Source organism: Salvia hispanica, unplaced genomic scaffold (genome assembly GCF_023119035.1).
Source record: "Salvia hispanica cultivar TCC Black 2014 unplaced genomic scaffold, UniMelb_Shisp_WGS_1.0 HiC_scaffold_671, whole genome shotgun sequence".
Lineage (NCBI taxonomy): Eukaryota > Viridiplantae > Streptophyta > Magnoliopsida > Lamiales > Lamiaceae > Salvia > Salvia hispanica.
Genome location: NW_025952434.1, coordinates 95,806 through 109,586, shown reverse-complemented (window position 1 = coordinate 109,586; position 13,781 = coordinate 95,806). Strand labels below are relative to the sequence as shown.

Here is a 13,781-nt window from a genome sequence, read left to right as displayed (position 1 = left end):
CCTATGACCATTGTGGATGCTATTAGGAGAAACCCCATAATTAAGTAAGTAGGAGTACAACTTTATCTTTGATAACAGGCCATTATTTAAATAAAATGAAAAGCACACTAGCACAGTATATAGTTGTAGACTTATTAGGAATAGATTAGCATATATATCCCCACACTTCAATTAATTATTATTGACGCTGTGCAGCACAACCGTCTCCACCGTGAGGCCCGGCCCGAACCCGAAGAGCACCCCCCATTCGAGCCCTTCTCCGGTCGTGCTCAGCCCCTCCTTCGCGGAGGCCTTCCTCATCTCATCCATTATGAAAAGCACGCACGCGCTTGACATATTCCCGTAGTCACTCAGCACGCTCCTCGTCGCCCTCAACTTCTCCGGCTTCAGCTCCAGCTTCTCCTCCACCTGATCCAGAATCAGGGGCCCACCGGGATGCGCTATCCAGAAAATCGAATTCCAGTCCGATATCCCTATCGGCTCAAAGGCCTCCTTGAGGCTCGTCTCGATGTTTTTCGAGATGAGCCCTGGGACGTCTTTGAGTAGGTGGAATGTGAGGCCTGCTTCGCGGAGGTGGCCGTCTATTGCTCCCTCGCTGTTGGGGAGGATAGTCTGGGCGGTGGAGACCATCTCGAATAAGGGGCGCTCGACGCCGAGGATGGGGTCGGAGCCGACGATGACCGCGGCGGCGCCGTCGCCGAAGATGGCCTGGCCGATGAGGCTGTCGATGTGGGTGTCGCTGGGGCCGCGGAAGGTGACGGCGGTGAGTTCGGAGCAGACGACGAGGACTCTGGCGCCGGCGTTGTTCTCGGCGAGGTCCTTGGCCATGCGGAGGACGGTGCCGCCGGCGAAGCAGCCTTGTTGGTACATCATGAAGCGTTTCACGGAGGGGCGGAGGCCGAGGAGCTTGGTGAGCTGGTAGTCGGCGCCGGGCATGTCGACGCCGCTGGTGGTGCAGAACACCAGGTGGGTGATCTTGGATTTGGGCTGGCCCCACTCCTTGATCGCTTTCTGGGCGGCTTCCTTGCCTAGCTTCGGGACCTCGACCACCACGATGTCCTGACGCGCGTTCAGTGACAGCGCCATGTACGCCGTCACGTTCGGATTCTCTTTCAGGTACTCCTCCGTCAGGTGCATGTACCGCGTCTTGATCGTCGACTTCTCGCCTGATCATAATTAACAAAAATAGTTTGACCTAAATTATTTTTTATTATCAGAGTGTTTTTAGGTTAAGACACATTGCATGTTGTAAGATGACTATACTTCATGCAATTTCGTCATCTTTTTCTTGGAAGAGAAACAGCTACAACTGGAAAATTATGGAAAATAAATCAGTGGTGCGGACGTATTGATAAGTTGTGTGTCCAAGCAATCACAATTACAGGAAAAGAGGAAGTGGTTTCTATAATTATGATTGGTTGGACACACTACGTGCAATATGTCCGGATAACTGATTTTCAATTCCTATAAAGATAAAAAGTAATGCAAAAATAAAAGGATAGAAAGAAAAAAGTAAACATACATATGCGCTTGAACTTCTCTTTGAGGTCGGTCATATGCTCGCTGTTGGTGATGCGGAAGTAGTAATCCGGAAAGGTGCTCTGGTCGACGCAATTGGAAGGGTTGGCGGTGCCGATGGCGAGCACAGTAGCAGGCCCCTCGGCGCGCTGGGCACGGCGGATCTCTTGCACGGTCACCATTCTAGTTTAGGAGTGGGAGAGAGTGCATTGTTAATTTGATTATGGGTTAAGTGGGTAGCATTTTATAACATTCGTGTAGGAGTAACGCCTTGTTGAGTGGGAACGACTAAGGGCATTTTTGGTACCTAAGTCATCCCTTCAAATTAGGTTTCTAGTTCTACCGAATTTAATAAATAGCTAGTGTATTACTTTCAATGCAAGTGTATTACTTTCAATGTCAATAAGGGTTATTAATTCATTAAAAATAAATTTTGTTGTTTATAATTAACTATTGAAAAAATTCTCAAAACTTTGAACATTATCTAGATTTAAATAATTTTTCCACAAAAGACATACTCTCTCATCCCACAAGAATATGAACTCTTTCTTTCGTAGCCCGCCCCACAAGAATATGCACATTCTAAATTTAGACACTTTTTTTCTCTATAATGAGATGTGACTCATTCTCCACTAATAATACTTCAATTAATTTTTTCTTTCTTGCTACTTCACTCTTACTTTGTCAATTATGCATTAAAATCCGTGCTCAACCAAATGTGCATAATCTTGTAGGACGAGCGGAGTATCAAATTAAATGTAATTTTATAAGGATTCTACGAGATCCTAATTGCATATGTTCGAATGACAAAACTTGATAACTTTGTTTGAATTGTTAATATATTTTATAAACATATTAATATTAACTATAGTAATACACGTACAATGTCAACCAAATTTAGTTGGCATTTTTACTATATTGTGTTGATATCACGAGAATCACAAAAACTTGTGCTCCATAAGAAACAACTAAAAGATCATTTTTAAAATAACTAATACAAAATTAATTTTCATGCAGCACCACTAAATCCTTTAGATCTAATGGCTAGGAATGGGTATGGGTAGTAATTAGCAATTATCAAATTCTTCTAGTTAGCAATTGGCTAACTGTAGGGATGTCAATCTAACTCAAAATCCATGGGTCGGCCTGAATAACATGATAAAATTAGTGGGTTAAAGCTCTAATTTCATAACTCGAATACAAAATGGGCTAAACGGGTTAGCCAACCTATTAGGGTTGGTGGATTAAGCGGGTTGGCCCAACATGTTGTAATTTTTAATTAAAAATACTAAATTTTAGAGTAATTTCTTTTTTCTTTTTTGGATTTCAAGTGCCACATTTCACTAGTCTTCTCCAATCTTTATTCGAAACCTTTCTACATGGTTCCACACTTCCAACTTCTAAGTTCCACCTCAACTCAATATTATGTCATCGTATTGATGAACTGTTTATTAACACTAAATAAACCTGCAAATATACAGAGTATATATAGTATAGCTAATGGTCAGTACTGGATATCGAACACATGGAAAACAGACACAAATTGTCTACCTTCTATTATTTGGAGAAACGAAAGATTTTTGGTTTTTGAAAGTAAAAACGTAAATAAACAACTAATGCAGATAAATCACACATGGAAAACAGATGAGATAAGGGAATTCCGGGGATGTGCTTTCACAGTTATGGTTATACAAATTCCAACTACAACATTCTAGCACAGTTGATACGATCATGGAAGTCGTGCGTTAAGGATTTCAACTACAGCTGGATTCAACCGGCAACCGCCCTATCGAGATGATATTTGAAAGCTATGAAACTGTCACCATCGTCTTCGTCTTGGAAACAGCTTCACGTGGGTATCTTGCACATCTCAATCGGAGTTCGAATGAGGGAGTTATGGCGGTTTTACAGAAGTCGCGCAGAACTAGCGAGGGAGTCCAGAGAGAACACCCGGGCGGGTGTTTTGCATGGGAGATGAACTTAGTTAGATACTTTAACTCTGTTCGTTGGAAGTTCCTTCCTTTTTGGATTTCATGCGCCACATTCCACTAGTCTTCTCCAATATTTATACCACACCTTTCTACATGGTTCCATACTAACAACTTCTAAGTTCCACCTCGACTCAATATTATGTCATCGTATTGATGAACTGTTTATTAACACTAAATAAACCTGCAAATATACAGAGTATATATAGTATAGCTAATGGTCAGTACTGGATATCGAACACATGGAAAACAGACACAAATTGTCTACCTTCTATTATTTGGAGAAACGAAAGATTTTTGGTTTTTGAAAGTAAAAACGTAAATAAACAACTAATGCAGATAAATCACACATGGAAAATAGATGAGATAAGGGAATTCCGGGGATGTGGTTTCACAGTTATGGTTATATAAATTCCAACTACAACATTCTAGCACAGTTGATACGATCATGGAAGCCGTGCATTAAGGATTTCAACTACAGCTGGATTCAACCAGAAACCGTCCTATCAAATGACTTAGTTTTTAAGAGCCTTTTTCCACATTTTGGGTTTATATAAATACCTTTTGGTGTCATTTTTCATTTTGATTAAGATTGTGATTGAAGTTATCTCCCCAGTGAGTTTTTCCTCTTTGAGGCAGTCAGTATCCAATTCCTTCCTTGAAGGTTGCTTGTTTCCATCTTTGATTGACTCAAGTAGAGGTATGCATCAATGGGGTGTATCCATTGAGTAGTGGAGCCAAGGGGTGATAGAGATATTGAAAGTTGCCTAGGGTTGTTTCCATTCTTTTGGTCAAGGTCCTATGGCATAACTCTTTTATCTCATCATTTTACACATGCTCTCCATTCCTAATCTTCCATCAGTTCTTGTTTAGATTCAATTTTTATTGGTTGGATCTTTTAATACCTTTTGCTTTGTGTTGAAAAATTGAAAATAGCATCACAAAAATAGTTAGATCAAGCATCATCAAAGGGTAAATCCTTGGGAAATGGATCATAAAATACATGGATCCTTATCATTTGGTATCTAGAGCCTAGTACCCACTAGGTGTTTGATCTATTGTTGCTTTGGGTTGGGTTATTGTTCCTTTTGTTCTTTGTTTTACTCTGTTTTGTCGGGATGATCGGATTGATCAATTGTGCTTAGATTAAGCTGAAATTTGGTGTGTATAATCTATGTTATGTTTCTTAGATACCTGAAAAATTTCATCGAAATATTCCTTCGTTTAACTAGTTAAGGAGGTTCGTGCATCAAGATTCGTCACTCCTAAAAGTGACCATCTACATCTCAAAGCTTCCGGCATAGAACATGTAGTGTCGAGGGGTAATGGAGCCAATAGGCGGTTTGGAGGAGGAAATAAGGAGTATGGTCGTTTTGGGGTAGGAAACCAACATGGAGGGGTGGAGTCTTGTGGGGAAGTTGAAGGAGGGAATATGGCAAATCGGGATGAGAATGGAGGCTATGGTAGATTTGGGATGGCCAATCAACAAGGGAGAGTTGGGCTCTATGGTGATGATAGAGGTGACTATGAATCAAGGTACCATGAAGATGGACTTGATAGGGGAAGTCGTGGGGAACGAGTTCCAAAGTCTCATGGAGAGTGGCATTCTAGGAGGGTGAGAGATCATGTTAGCCATAAGGGGTTTGAGAGGCCAATGGAAGAAGAAGTCTCATATAGAGCTCGATTGAGGCCTACCTACCTACATGGTGGTGTTGACACGAACCAAAGAGGTAACTCATCAAGTCATTTGACTGCATCCTCTTCTTTCCATTTCTCACATAAGCCTCATGATGTATATGGAAATGTCTCCTCTTCGATGAGCTTAAACCAAATTAGTAGAGAAAAAGAACGAGAGAGAGAGAGAAAAGGCTTGAGAGTGAAAGTGAGTCTAAAAAGCTAAGAGAGCGTGATAAAAGACAAGAGTGTGTGGTGCAAAAGTCAAGAGCGTGATCATGGAAGCCGTGCGTCAAGGATTTCAACTACAGCTGGATTCAACCAGAAACCGTCCTATCGAGATGATATCCGAAAGCTATGAAACTACCACCATCGTCTTCGTCTTGGAAACATCTTCGCGTGGGTATCTTGCACATCTCAATCGGAGTCCGAATGAGAGAGTTATGGCGGTTTTACAGAAGTCGCGCAGAACTGGTGAGGGAGTCCAGAGAGAACACCCGGGCGGGTGTTTTGCACCCTGCAATTCACCCGACCGGGTGAATCACCCGAGACGTAGTTTTTGAGGGCCTTTTTCCACATTTTGGGCCCTTAGTATAAATACCTTTTGGTGTCATTTTTCATTCTAGATAAAGATTGTGATTGAAGTTATCTCCCTATTGAGTTTTTCCTCTTTGAGGAACGTATCCAATTCCTTCCTTGAAGGTTGCTTGTCTCAATTTCATAGATTGATTCAAGTAGAGGTATGCATCAATTGAGTGTATCCATTGAGTAGTGGAGCCAAGGGGTGATCGAGCTATTGAAAGTTGCCTAGGGTTGTTTCCATCCTTTTGGTTAAGGTCCTATGGTCATAACTCTTTTATCTCATCATTATACACATGCTTTCCATTCCTAATCTTCCATCAATTCTTGTTTAGATTCAATTTTTGTTGGTTAGATCTTTTATTATCTTTTGTTTTGTGTTGAGAAATTGAAAATAGCATCACAAAAATAGTTAGATCAAGCATCATTAATGTGTGTGTTTGTTATGAGTCTGGTGACTCCTCTCATTCCTCATTATTCAACCCAGACTCTCTCTCTCTCTCTCTCTTTTGCGTCCTTCCCTGGCTTCTCTCTAGACCATTTCTCTTGTTTCCGGCCTCCTTTGCCGGCAATCTCCTCCGATCTTGTGTTGCCACCGATGATTCTCAGTTCCCGAGAGGTTCATCGGTTTAGATCTTGAGTGAAGTAAGTCTGTAAGCGTTCCTTCTCAGATCTAGGGTTTAATCCAACTATCGTGTTGGATTTAGTTTTGATTGGAGATTTCTTTGAGGTATCTTGAGGTGTGAAGCGGTGTTCATCCATGTGTTGTGGGGGATACTTTGGCTAGTAATCGGTGAAACTGAGGTTTCTCGTCATGGTGTTCAGTGGTTCTCATCTTGTGACGGTTGGTTGAAGCTGTGTGATGCACTTTTTATTAGCACTAAATAAACCTGCAATTATACAGAGTATATATAGTATATAGCTAAAGGTCAGTACCGAGATATCGAACACGGGGAAGGCAAACACAAAGTGTCTATCCTCTACTAGAACTCAATTACTATCTGGAAGAACAGAAGGTTTTGAAAACTTTTAAAAACAGAAAGTATTTGAAAACAATTAACAACTAAATGCAAACAAAACACAAAGACGATCGATAGAGATAAGGGAATCCCAGGGATGTGCGTTCACAGTTATGGTTATACAAATTCCAAACTACAATACCCTAGCATAGTTATTACTTTGATAGGACGAGTCACCTAGCTTATGCTCATGCGATGCAAACGTTGATTACAAAATTAGGGTTGTCAATCATAACACGTAACTCCATAAAGCTCCTAAGACCCTTGAAAAGTCCTCACTCTCAATTAACAGTGTCGTTTTAAGGGAAGCTAAATGTAGCGTCTACTAAGTGGATCTAACTCGCTAGAACTCTCTCACAGTTATGAAGCAAGTTATATTAAATCATACACGATTGTGTCACTCAATCATGAAGCATCAGAATTACTTAGGGAAGAAACAAAGTAAAAACAAAACGGATATTAAATAGAAGAAGGAATTGTATAACCAAAGTCGTTACTAACACATCCCTAGAATCCTATGAGTTTAGTTACACATAATGGAATAAGTTAAACACATAGATTGAAGGGAAGACAATTTGAACATAAAACTAAAGCTAATAAAACTCGTAGGTTGAATCCTTGTCGTTCTTGATGTTCTTGAAATCCTTCTCCAACTTCTTGCACAAGTGAAGTACTCTAGCTTTTGATCTCTATGAATTATTTTGCAAATAGAAGCTCTCTAATTTGTTGAAGCTTGAGGTCTTATTTATAGGGGAAGGTCATTCCTTGTTGTAGAAGGAAAAGATCTCCAAAATATGGTAAATCTTGGAGCAAATCTAGGGTATCTCGGATTCGCCGCCTTTCTCCGGCGGTCGCCGCGTTGGAGTCCAGAGAGTCTGTTCTTCCGGCGGCGGACCCCCGCATGGCTTCCGGCGGTCGCCGGGCGAGACTTCTCTTCCAAGAGTATTTTTCCGAGGCGGACCGCAGCATTGCTCTGCCCGCCGGGCGCCGGCGGTCACCGCACACCTCCGCCGCGGTCACCGCACACCTCCGCCGCGGTCACCGGTCGCCGTCTGACTCCAGATTTCCAGACTTTGCGTTTTGGCTCCCTTTTTCGGCTTAATTATGCACATTTCTCACAAAACACGTCAAAATAACAAAATAGACAAAATATGCAAATAATGGACGTGTAGAGTGACTTTGACAATAAAAACGGACCAAATAATGGCCTTAAAATAGTGCAAAATTCGAGCGTATCACTGTGGCTCTGGGGAGGTTTAGATCCTTAGGGATCTTGTCTTTGTTGCTAACACTTCTACTAAGTGTGCACATATATAATTGAAGCTAGCTAAGGAGTGCAGTCAGGTGGAAGACTGACTTGTAGCTAGGGTTTCTGATTTGTAACCGTTGTACTTAGTTAGTGTGCATTCTGATACCACGTTGTACTGGCTTGTATTCTCTGAGATTAGCCATCTCAGAATTCAATCAATAAAAGAGGTCTCGGTAATTAGTGAATCTTAAGTGATCTGATCCCTACAATATCAATTGGGCAACCCTTCTCGGTTTCAGGTCAATCCATTCGGGTTATCGGGCTATTTGGATGTGGGTTATTAAAGGGCGGGAGTGGTTGAGGGCGTTGGATGGGCATGGCGGGAGAGAGAGAGAGAGAGAGCCGCGATGATTTTTAATTTTTATATTTTAGAATGATTTTTAATTTTTAAGAAGTACTCCCTCCGTTCCACGTTAATAGAGTCATTTTACGATTTTAAGAAGTTCGGAGTTAATTGAGTTATTTCTATTTTTGGCAAAAAATAACATTCTCTCTTACATTATTCTCTCTTCATCTCTCTTACTTTATTCTCTCTTACTTTATTCACCACCCACTTAACACACTATTCTTAAACTCCGTGCTGAAAAGAAATGCATCTATTAAGAAGGAACAGAGGGAGTATACTTTTGAATGTTTTATACTCCAATGAATTAATTTCACTACATATATTGTTCGATTGTAGTATTTCAGTGCTAGCGTTAAGGAATCTAAACAGCAAATATGTTTACGCAAAAAATTGTAAATCAAACGGGCACGAACAAGACTGATAAGCCCAACAGTCTCTAATTCTATATGTGATAATAGCCCATATAAAAAGTGACCTAGTATCAAGCCCATGTGAAAGGCCGGGCTTAGAGCATCCGCAGCAGATGTTTGTCCGTCCGTGCCGCTGGCACGGACCCCCGCCGTTTGCCAATGCAGCCCGTCCGTCCGTGCCAGCGGCACGGCGCTGCTCTTAAATAAGAGCACGCCCGTGCCGCTGAGCAGCCTTACGTCGCAGTTCCTGATTGGCCAACGGCATAGCCGTTGACAAATTGATTTTTTCTTTTTTTTTAAAAAAAATTGAAATTAATTAAAAAATGATTTTAAACAAAAATATATATTTTTCCACTTCCCAATAAATTATATCCGTTTTCTACACACTTTTAATTTATTTTTCAATTTTTTTCCCCAAAATTCATATTTTCATCTATAAATACCCCCACTTCAACACAAAAATAATTCCACCACACTACACAGTTCTCATTTATTCTATCATATAAATTCTCTCATCTATTCTCTCATCTTTCTAGGATTTTAATTATGCATTTGACATACTGGACCTAATTCAGCACGGGAAGAAATTATGGTTTAGTCAAATTATCAATATCATTTTATTAAAATAAATTATTAATTAAACAATATTTTTAAATTATAAAATATCTTAGCAACAAACCTTGGACTATCTACTCCGTATTTGCTAGGATAAACTTCAAAATATAAATAATAAGGAATGTTACGCCGTCAAAGCACGTCTGCGTGCATATATAATTCCAAAAAAGTTAATGTTGAAAAATGATGCTACCAATTTTCGTTAAACTTGAACATTCCTATAAAAGATAGTAATATGTAGAAATTCTCATTTACAGCTTTTATAAACTGATCAACTCCAATAGGATCGACAAACAAAGCAACGATGTGAGGCTTGAGAACCTTCTCAGGTTGAGTGTATCCATCTTCGTTGCCTTTGTAAGTAACATCAATTATGCGTTCAAGATTCAGAATCCGCATCAAAACATCTCTGGAATATGGAGATGGCCTCATACACTCCTCATTTATATCCTTCCATGCGTCTGTTGCTATTTCAAAGAATTTAGCCACCGCTTCTTCTATTGTGGCGCCATTGTCTCTCATGTACGATTCTATGCCTGTTGCACTCTGACCTCTTTCTTTTTCGACCTCATAAGTAGCTATGTCGTCAATGACTCGACATATGAGTAGCCCTGCCACAAGCATTTTAGGCTTCTCACTTAGCCATTCGAAGTCTTCCTTGGTCGCAGATTCATCCCCCAGCAACGCCGTTGTTGTGTGGTAACAGTAAGTGCAAGTGATGAGGGCATTCTTTAGATACTCCTCAAATGGTGGTAAATATCCTTGTATGAACCACTTGGCCTCAACATGGTAGCTTCTCACCAATTCTTTGAGCTATTTTAGAAATACAAATAACATTATCAGATTATATAAATCATATGATATTTCTTAAGTGCATGTATAAAGGAATAATTAATGTTTGAACTCGTACAGATTCTATGGCATAGTGTGCAGCGTAGGATCTTCCTTCTTTAGCCAATTCTTCTTCAAATTGTTCATAGAGTTCCAAAAGAGCTTTATAGAATGGCTTCACATACTCGGGTAGTTTATCCATCTCTTCAATATTCCACCTGAATAATAAAGCAATTGATCAAGTTGTGCACCAACCAAGTCAAGAAGAATTGTAACAGTGTAAGTTTAGAGGTCTACCTCTCTATTGCCTCAGTAAAAATGTCGAGCTCTTCAATGACACCGTAAGCATCATAAGTGTCATCTATGATTGAGGTCATGGCGATAGTTTTAGTGAGCATGACACGAGCACGAGAGAACTGTGGCTCATGGTATACTCCCATAGCCCAAAAGAAGCACTCCACCACTCTATCTCTTGCATATGGAAGTTTCGAGACAAGGTCCAGTTCTTTCCACCACCTACACATATACATGTACAACATCAATATTAATTAGTTTTTACTATATATTAAGAAGTATTGATAACAAATAAAAGGCCTCGGTCATCATATATATTACCTTGAGACTTCATGTAGCTCCTCCTTGTGTAGCATTTGCAATAGATTATAGTCCAATTTAGCAAACCTCAAGAGAGATTCATTCTTGTCTTGGTATTCTTCATAGATGGAGATAAAGTAACGAGCTTCAATTCTTGGATTTCCGTAGTGCAAGGGTTGAATTAGAGCATGCACAACCTGTTTGCTAAGAGGAGATTCAAGGTGTGGCGCTATGGACTTGAGAGTGGCAGTAGCAAATTCAAGCGCATCATCCAGTATAGTTTCTCCACGTGTTCTCAGGTACGAGGCTTCATACAGACTTAACAAACCCTTGCCGTCATTCTTAAGGCCTTCTTGGAATTTGCCATTCACATCGACCCATCTTGCAAAAATGTCTGCTTCACCAATAGTAGTATTTATATTAGTATTTTGATATTTGCAGAGCTGTGAAATTTGGAGTATAAGTGATAACAGACCAGAAGATAAACGGTGGCCATGCTGCCTGAATAGACGGAAATGAAGTGCAACAGTGTACAAATCATACGACTTATCATCACTATAATCCGTATTTACATTGAAGAAATGGTGCAGTTTATCTTCAATCTCCTTTTCAAAGTGATATGAAATGCCAAGACGTTCGAGCGTGTCAATAAGGTTCATTGCTTCAACTAGATTGTTTCCAGCAGCTGCCATCATATCCAAAACTTCATTCTTACACACTTCAACTGCACTGGAATGTTTTTGAGCAGCCTATATGTATTTGAAAAACATCAATATAGTAATATGTCAGAATGAAAGTGAATACTATATATGTTATACACTGAAATTAATTAGAGTAAGAATGATGAAAGTACCTTAGCAGTAGAACCGTGTTTGATGAACTGATCGCCCCACAAGCTCGGGGAGAAATTGGCGACAGGTCGCTGAATTTCTACTAGTGATTGTGGTGGAGCCATTAATTTAATTTTTGTGTAGTATTAGTATGCAAAATGCAAAGAGAAGTTGAAGCAGAAGGGGGTAGAGTGTAGTGCAAAATGAAGGAGTTGCAGAGCTCTATTTGTAATGGAATGATGTTAGACTTTTCAACTATGAGTGGCAGCCAACTTTGCCGATTGTAGCTTGGAATATAATAGTACTATCTTTGTAAGAGAGTGAGACTGATGCAGTGTATGCTAAATATGACTAATGGATTATTCTCTAATTTCACTTGTGTGTGTTTTCCAGGAATGAGCCATTAGATTTGCCAGTTCTAATAAATTGACCCGAATTAAAAATTTGACAACAGACACCTCTAATTGCGGAGAATCTAGTACTCAACATAAGACTATAATTTATACTTCTCCCATCCCATCCCATCCCATTAGTATTGAGTTACATTCATTCTTTAGATCATTTCATTATAGTTGAATTATTTCCAATTTTGGCAAAATTTAATATTTTCTTTTTATCTTATTCTCTCTTATTTTACTTTATCAAATTTTATTATTTCTCTTACTTTATTCACCGACTAATAATTTATTCTCTTGCAATTTATATTTTACATTATTCTTTCCCTATTTATATATTTCATTCTCTTTATTAACATTCCACTTGACTTATTAAATATTCATTCCTTAATTTTTATGTCAAAAATGGGATGAAGGGACTACACACTGCACTTTTGAAGATAAATTAATCTATATCCATAGAATATACGCTGCACTTTTGGATTAAGGCTGGCATGCCTGGTATCCTTTTTTGACCCCTCAAAATATTGTATGAAGAATTATTTTATACAAATAAAACAATTATATTTTTATATCTCTCTTTACTAATTTTAATCAGGTGAATACACATATATAAATATAGAGGCATTAATATTTATTTATCCATTCTCCAAACTTCTCGGTAAATAAAACCCAATAATCACCCTCTCCCCCACCTGAAAAACTGAATGTCGTGTAATTCGCCAGAATGTGTTATTTCCCCTGTCCCGTTTTAGCAGTCTCAATCACTTTTGAGCACTCGTTTTGTAAAAATGATACAATAAATAGTTAAAATGGAGAAATGATTAAGTAAAAGATAGAATAATACAGTGAAGACTCTTCTTTACATTATTCTTTCTCTTATTTTACCATTTCACAACTTTAACTGCGTATTTATTATCATTTTTACAATATGAGTGCTCAAGAGTGACTGGGACTGATAAAACGCGACATATGGACGTAGAATATATTACTTGATTGACGTCATTACATTTATGCATTAGCGACTACTTTCTTTAATGATTCTTCTGCTAATATTGTGGCAGTTAGGTGTCAAAAAAATTATTGTGGCAGTTTCTTTTTTTATCATGAATTATTAGTATTTTTTTTGTATTTAGATCGGGATGCTAAACTAGAATTTACTTCATAACGATTTTCTAGTGCGTGACTGAAATTTCAAAATTAAATTTTTTTAATACTTGAATATTTGATCTTAGCATAGACTTATGTACGCATGAGCAATTACAGGTCATAAATTCCAATTGGCATTTCCTTTGTTTGGAAATTGACGAGGAAAAATAAAATATGGAGCAGTAAAATATACAGTTTCAATAAATTTCATTATCATGTTCTACCGAAATTATATGTCTGGCCAGTCTGGGTAGAGAACTAGAGTTGGACAAATGATTTATTTTTGGATGAGCATTACAATCTATTCTTGTAATAGATCAGAGTCCAAAATGTTTGCTGCTAAAGTTCAAAGAACTCAGCATATTAAATTCCTCTATTTAGTAGTAGTATATAATATACCCTCATTGTCCGCCATTAAATGTTCTAATTTTCCTTTTCTCCTTTTCTGTGATTAGCCAATATATATTTTATTTCATTTTTACTTTATTTGGTATATGGACTTTGCATTCCACTAATTTAATCAA

General features: G+C 38.8%; 2 protein-coding genes across 2 annotated transcripts; both read right to left on the bottom strand.

Moving 5' to 3' along the window:
* Window positions 1–22: 22 nt before the first annotated feature.
* Window positions 23–1,704, bottom strand: LOC125199775 (chalcone synthase-like). Its single transcript, XM_048097676.1, has 2 exons — window positions 1,523–1,704; window positions 23–1,166 (listed from the first exon to the last, which is right to left on the bottom strand). Exons 1-2 carry the CDS (start codon window positions 1,698–1,700, stop codon window positions 172–174), a joined length of 1,173 nt encoding a protein of 390 aa, XP_047953633.1. The 5' UTR covers window positions 1,701–1,704; the 3' UTR covers window positions 23–171.
* Window positions 1,705–9,647: 7,943 nt separating this feature from the next.
* Window positions 9,648–11,890, bottom strand: LOC125199782 ((-)-5-epieremophilene synthase STPS3-like). The gene is made up of 6 exons (XM_048097680.1): window positions 11,737–11,890; window positions 11,359–11,632; window positions 10,905–11,277; window positions 10,587–10,805; window positions 10,369–10,507; window positions 9,648–10,271 (listed from the first exon to the last, which is right to left on the bottom strand). The coding sequence occupies exons 1-6, from the start codon at window positions 11,836–11,838 to the stop codon at window positions 9,648–9,650; spliced, it is 1,731 nt and encodes a 576-aa protein (XP_047953637.1). The 5' UTR covers window positions 11,839–11,890.
* Window positions 11,891–13,781: the final 1,891 nt, after the last annotated feature.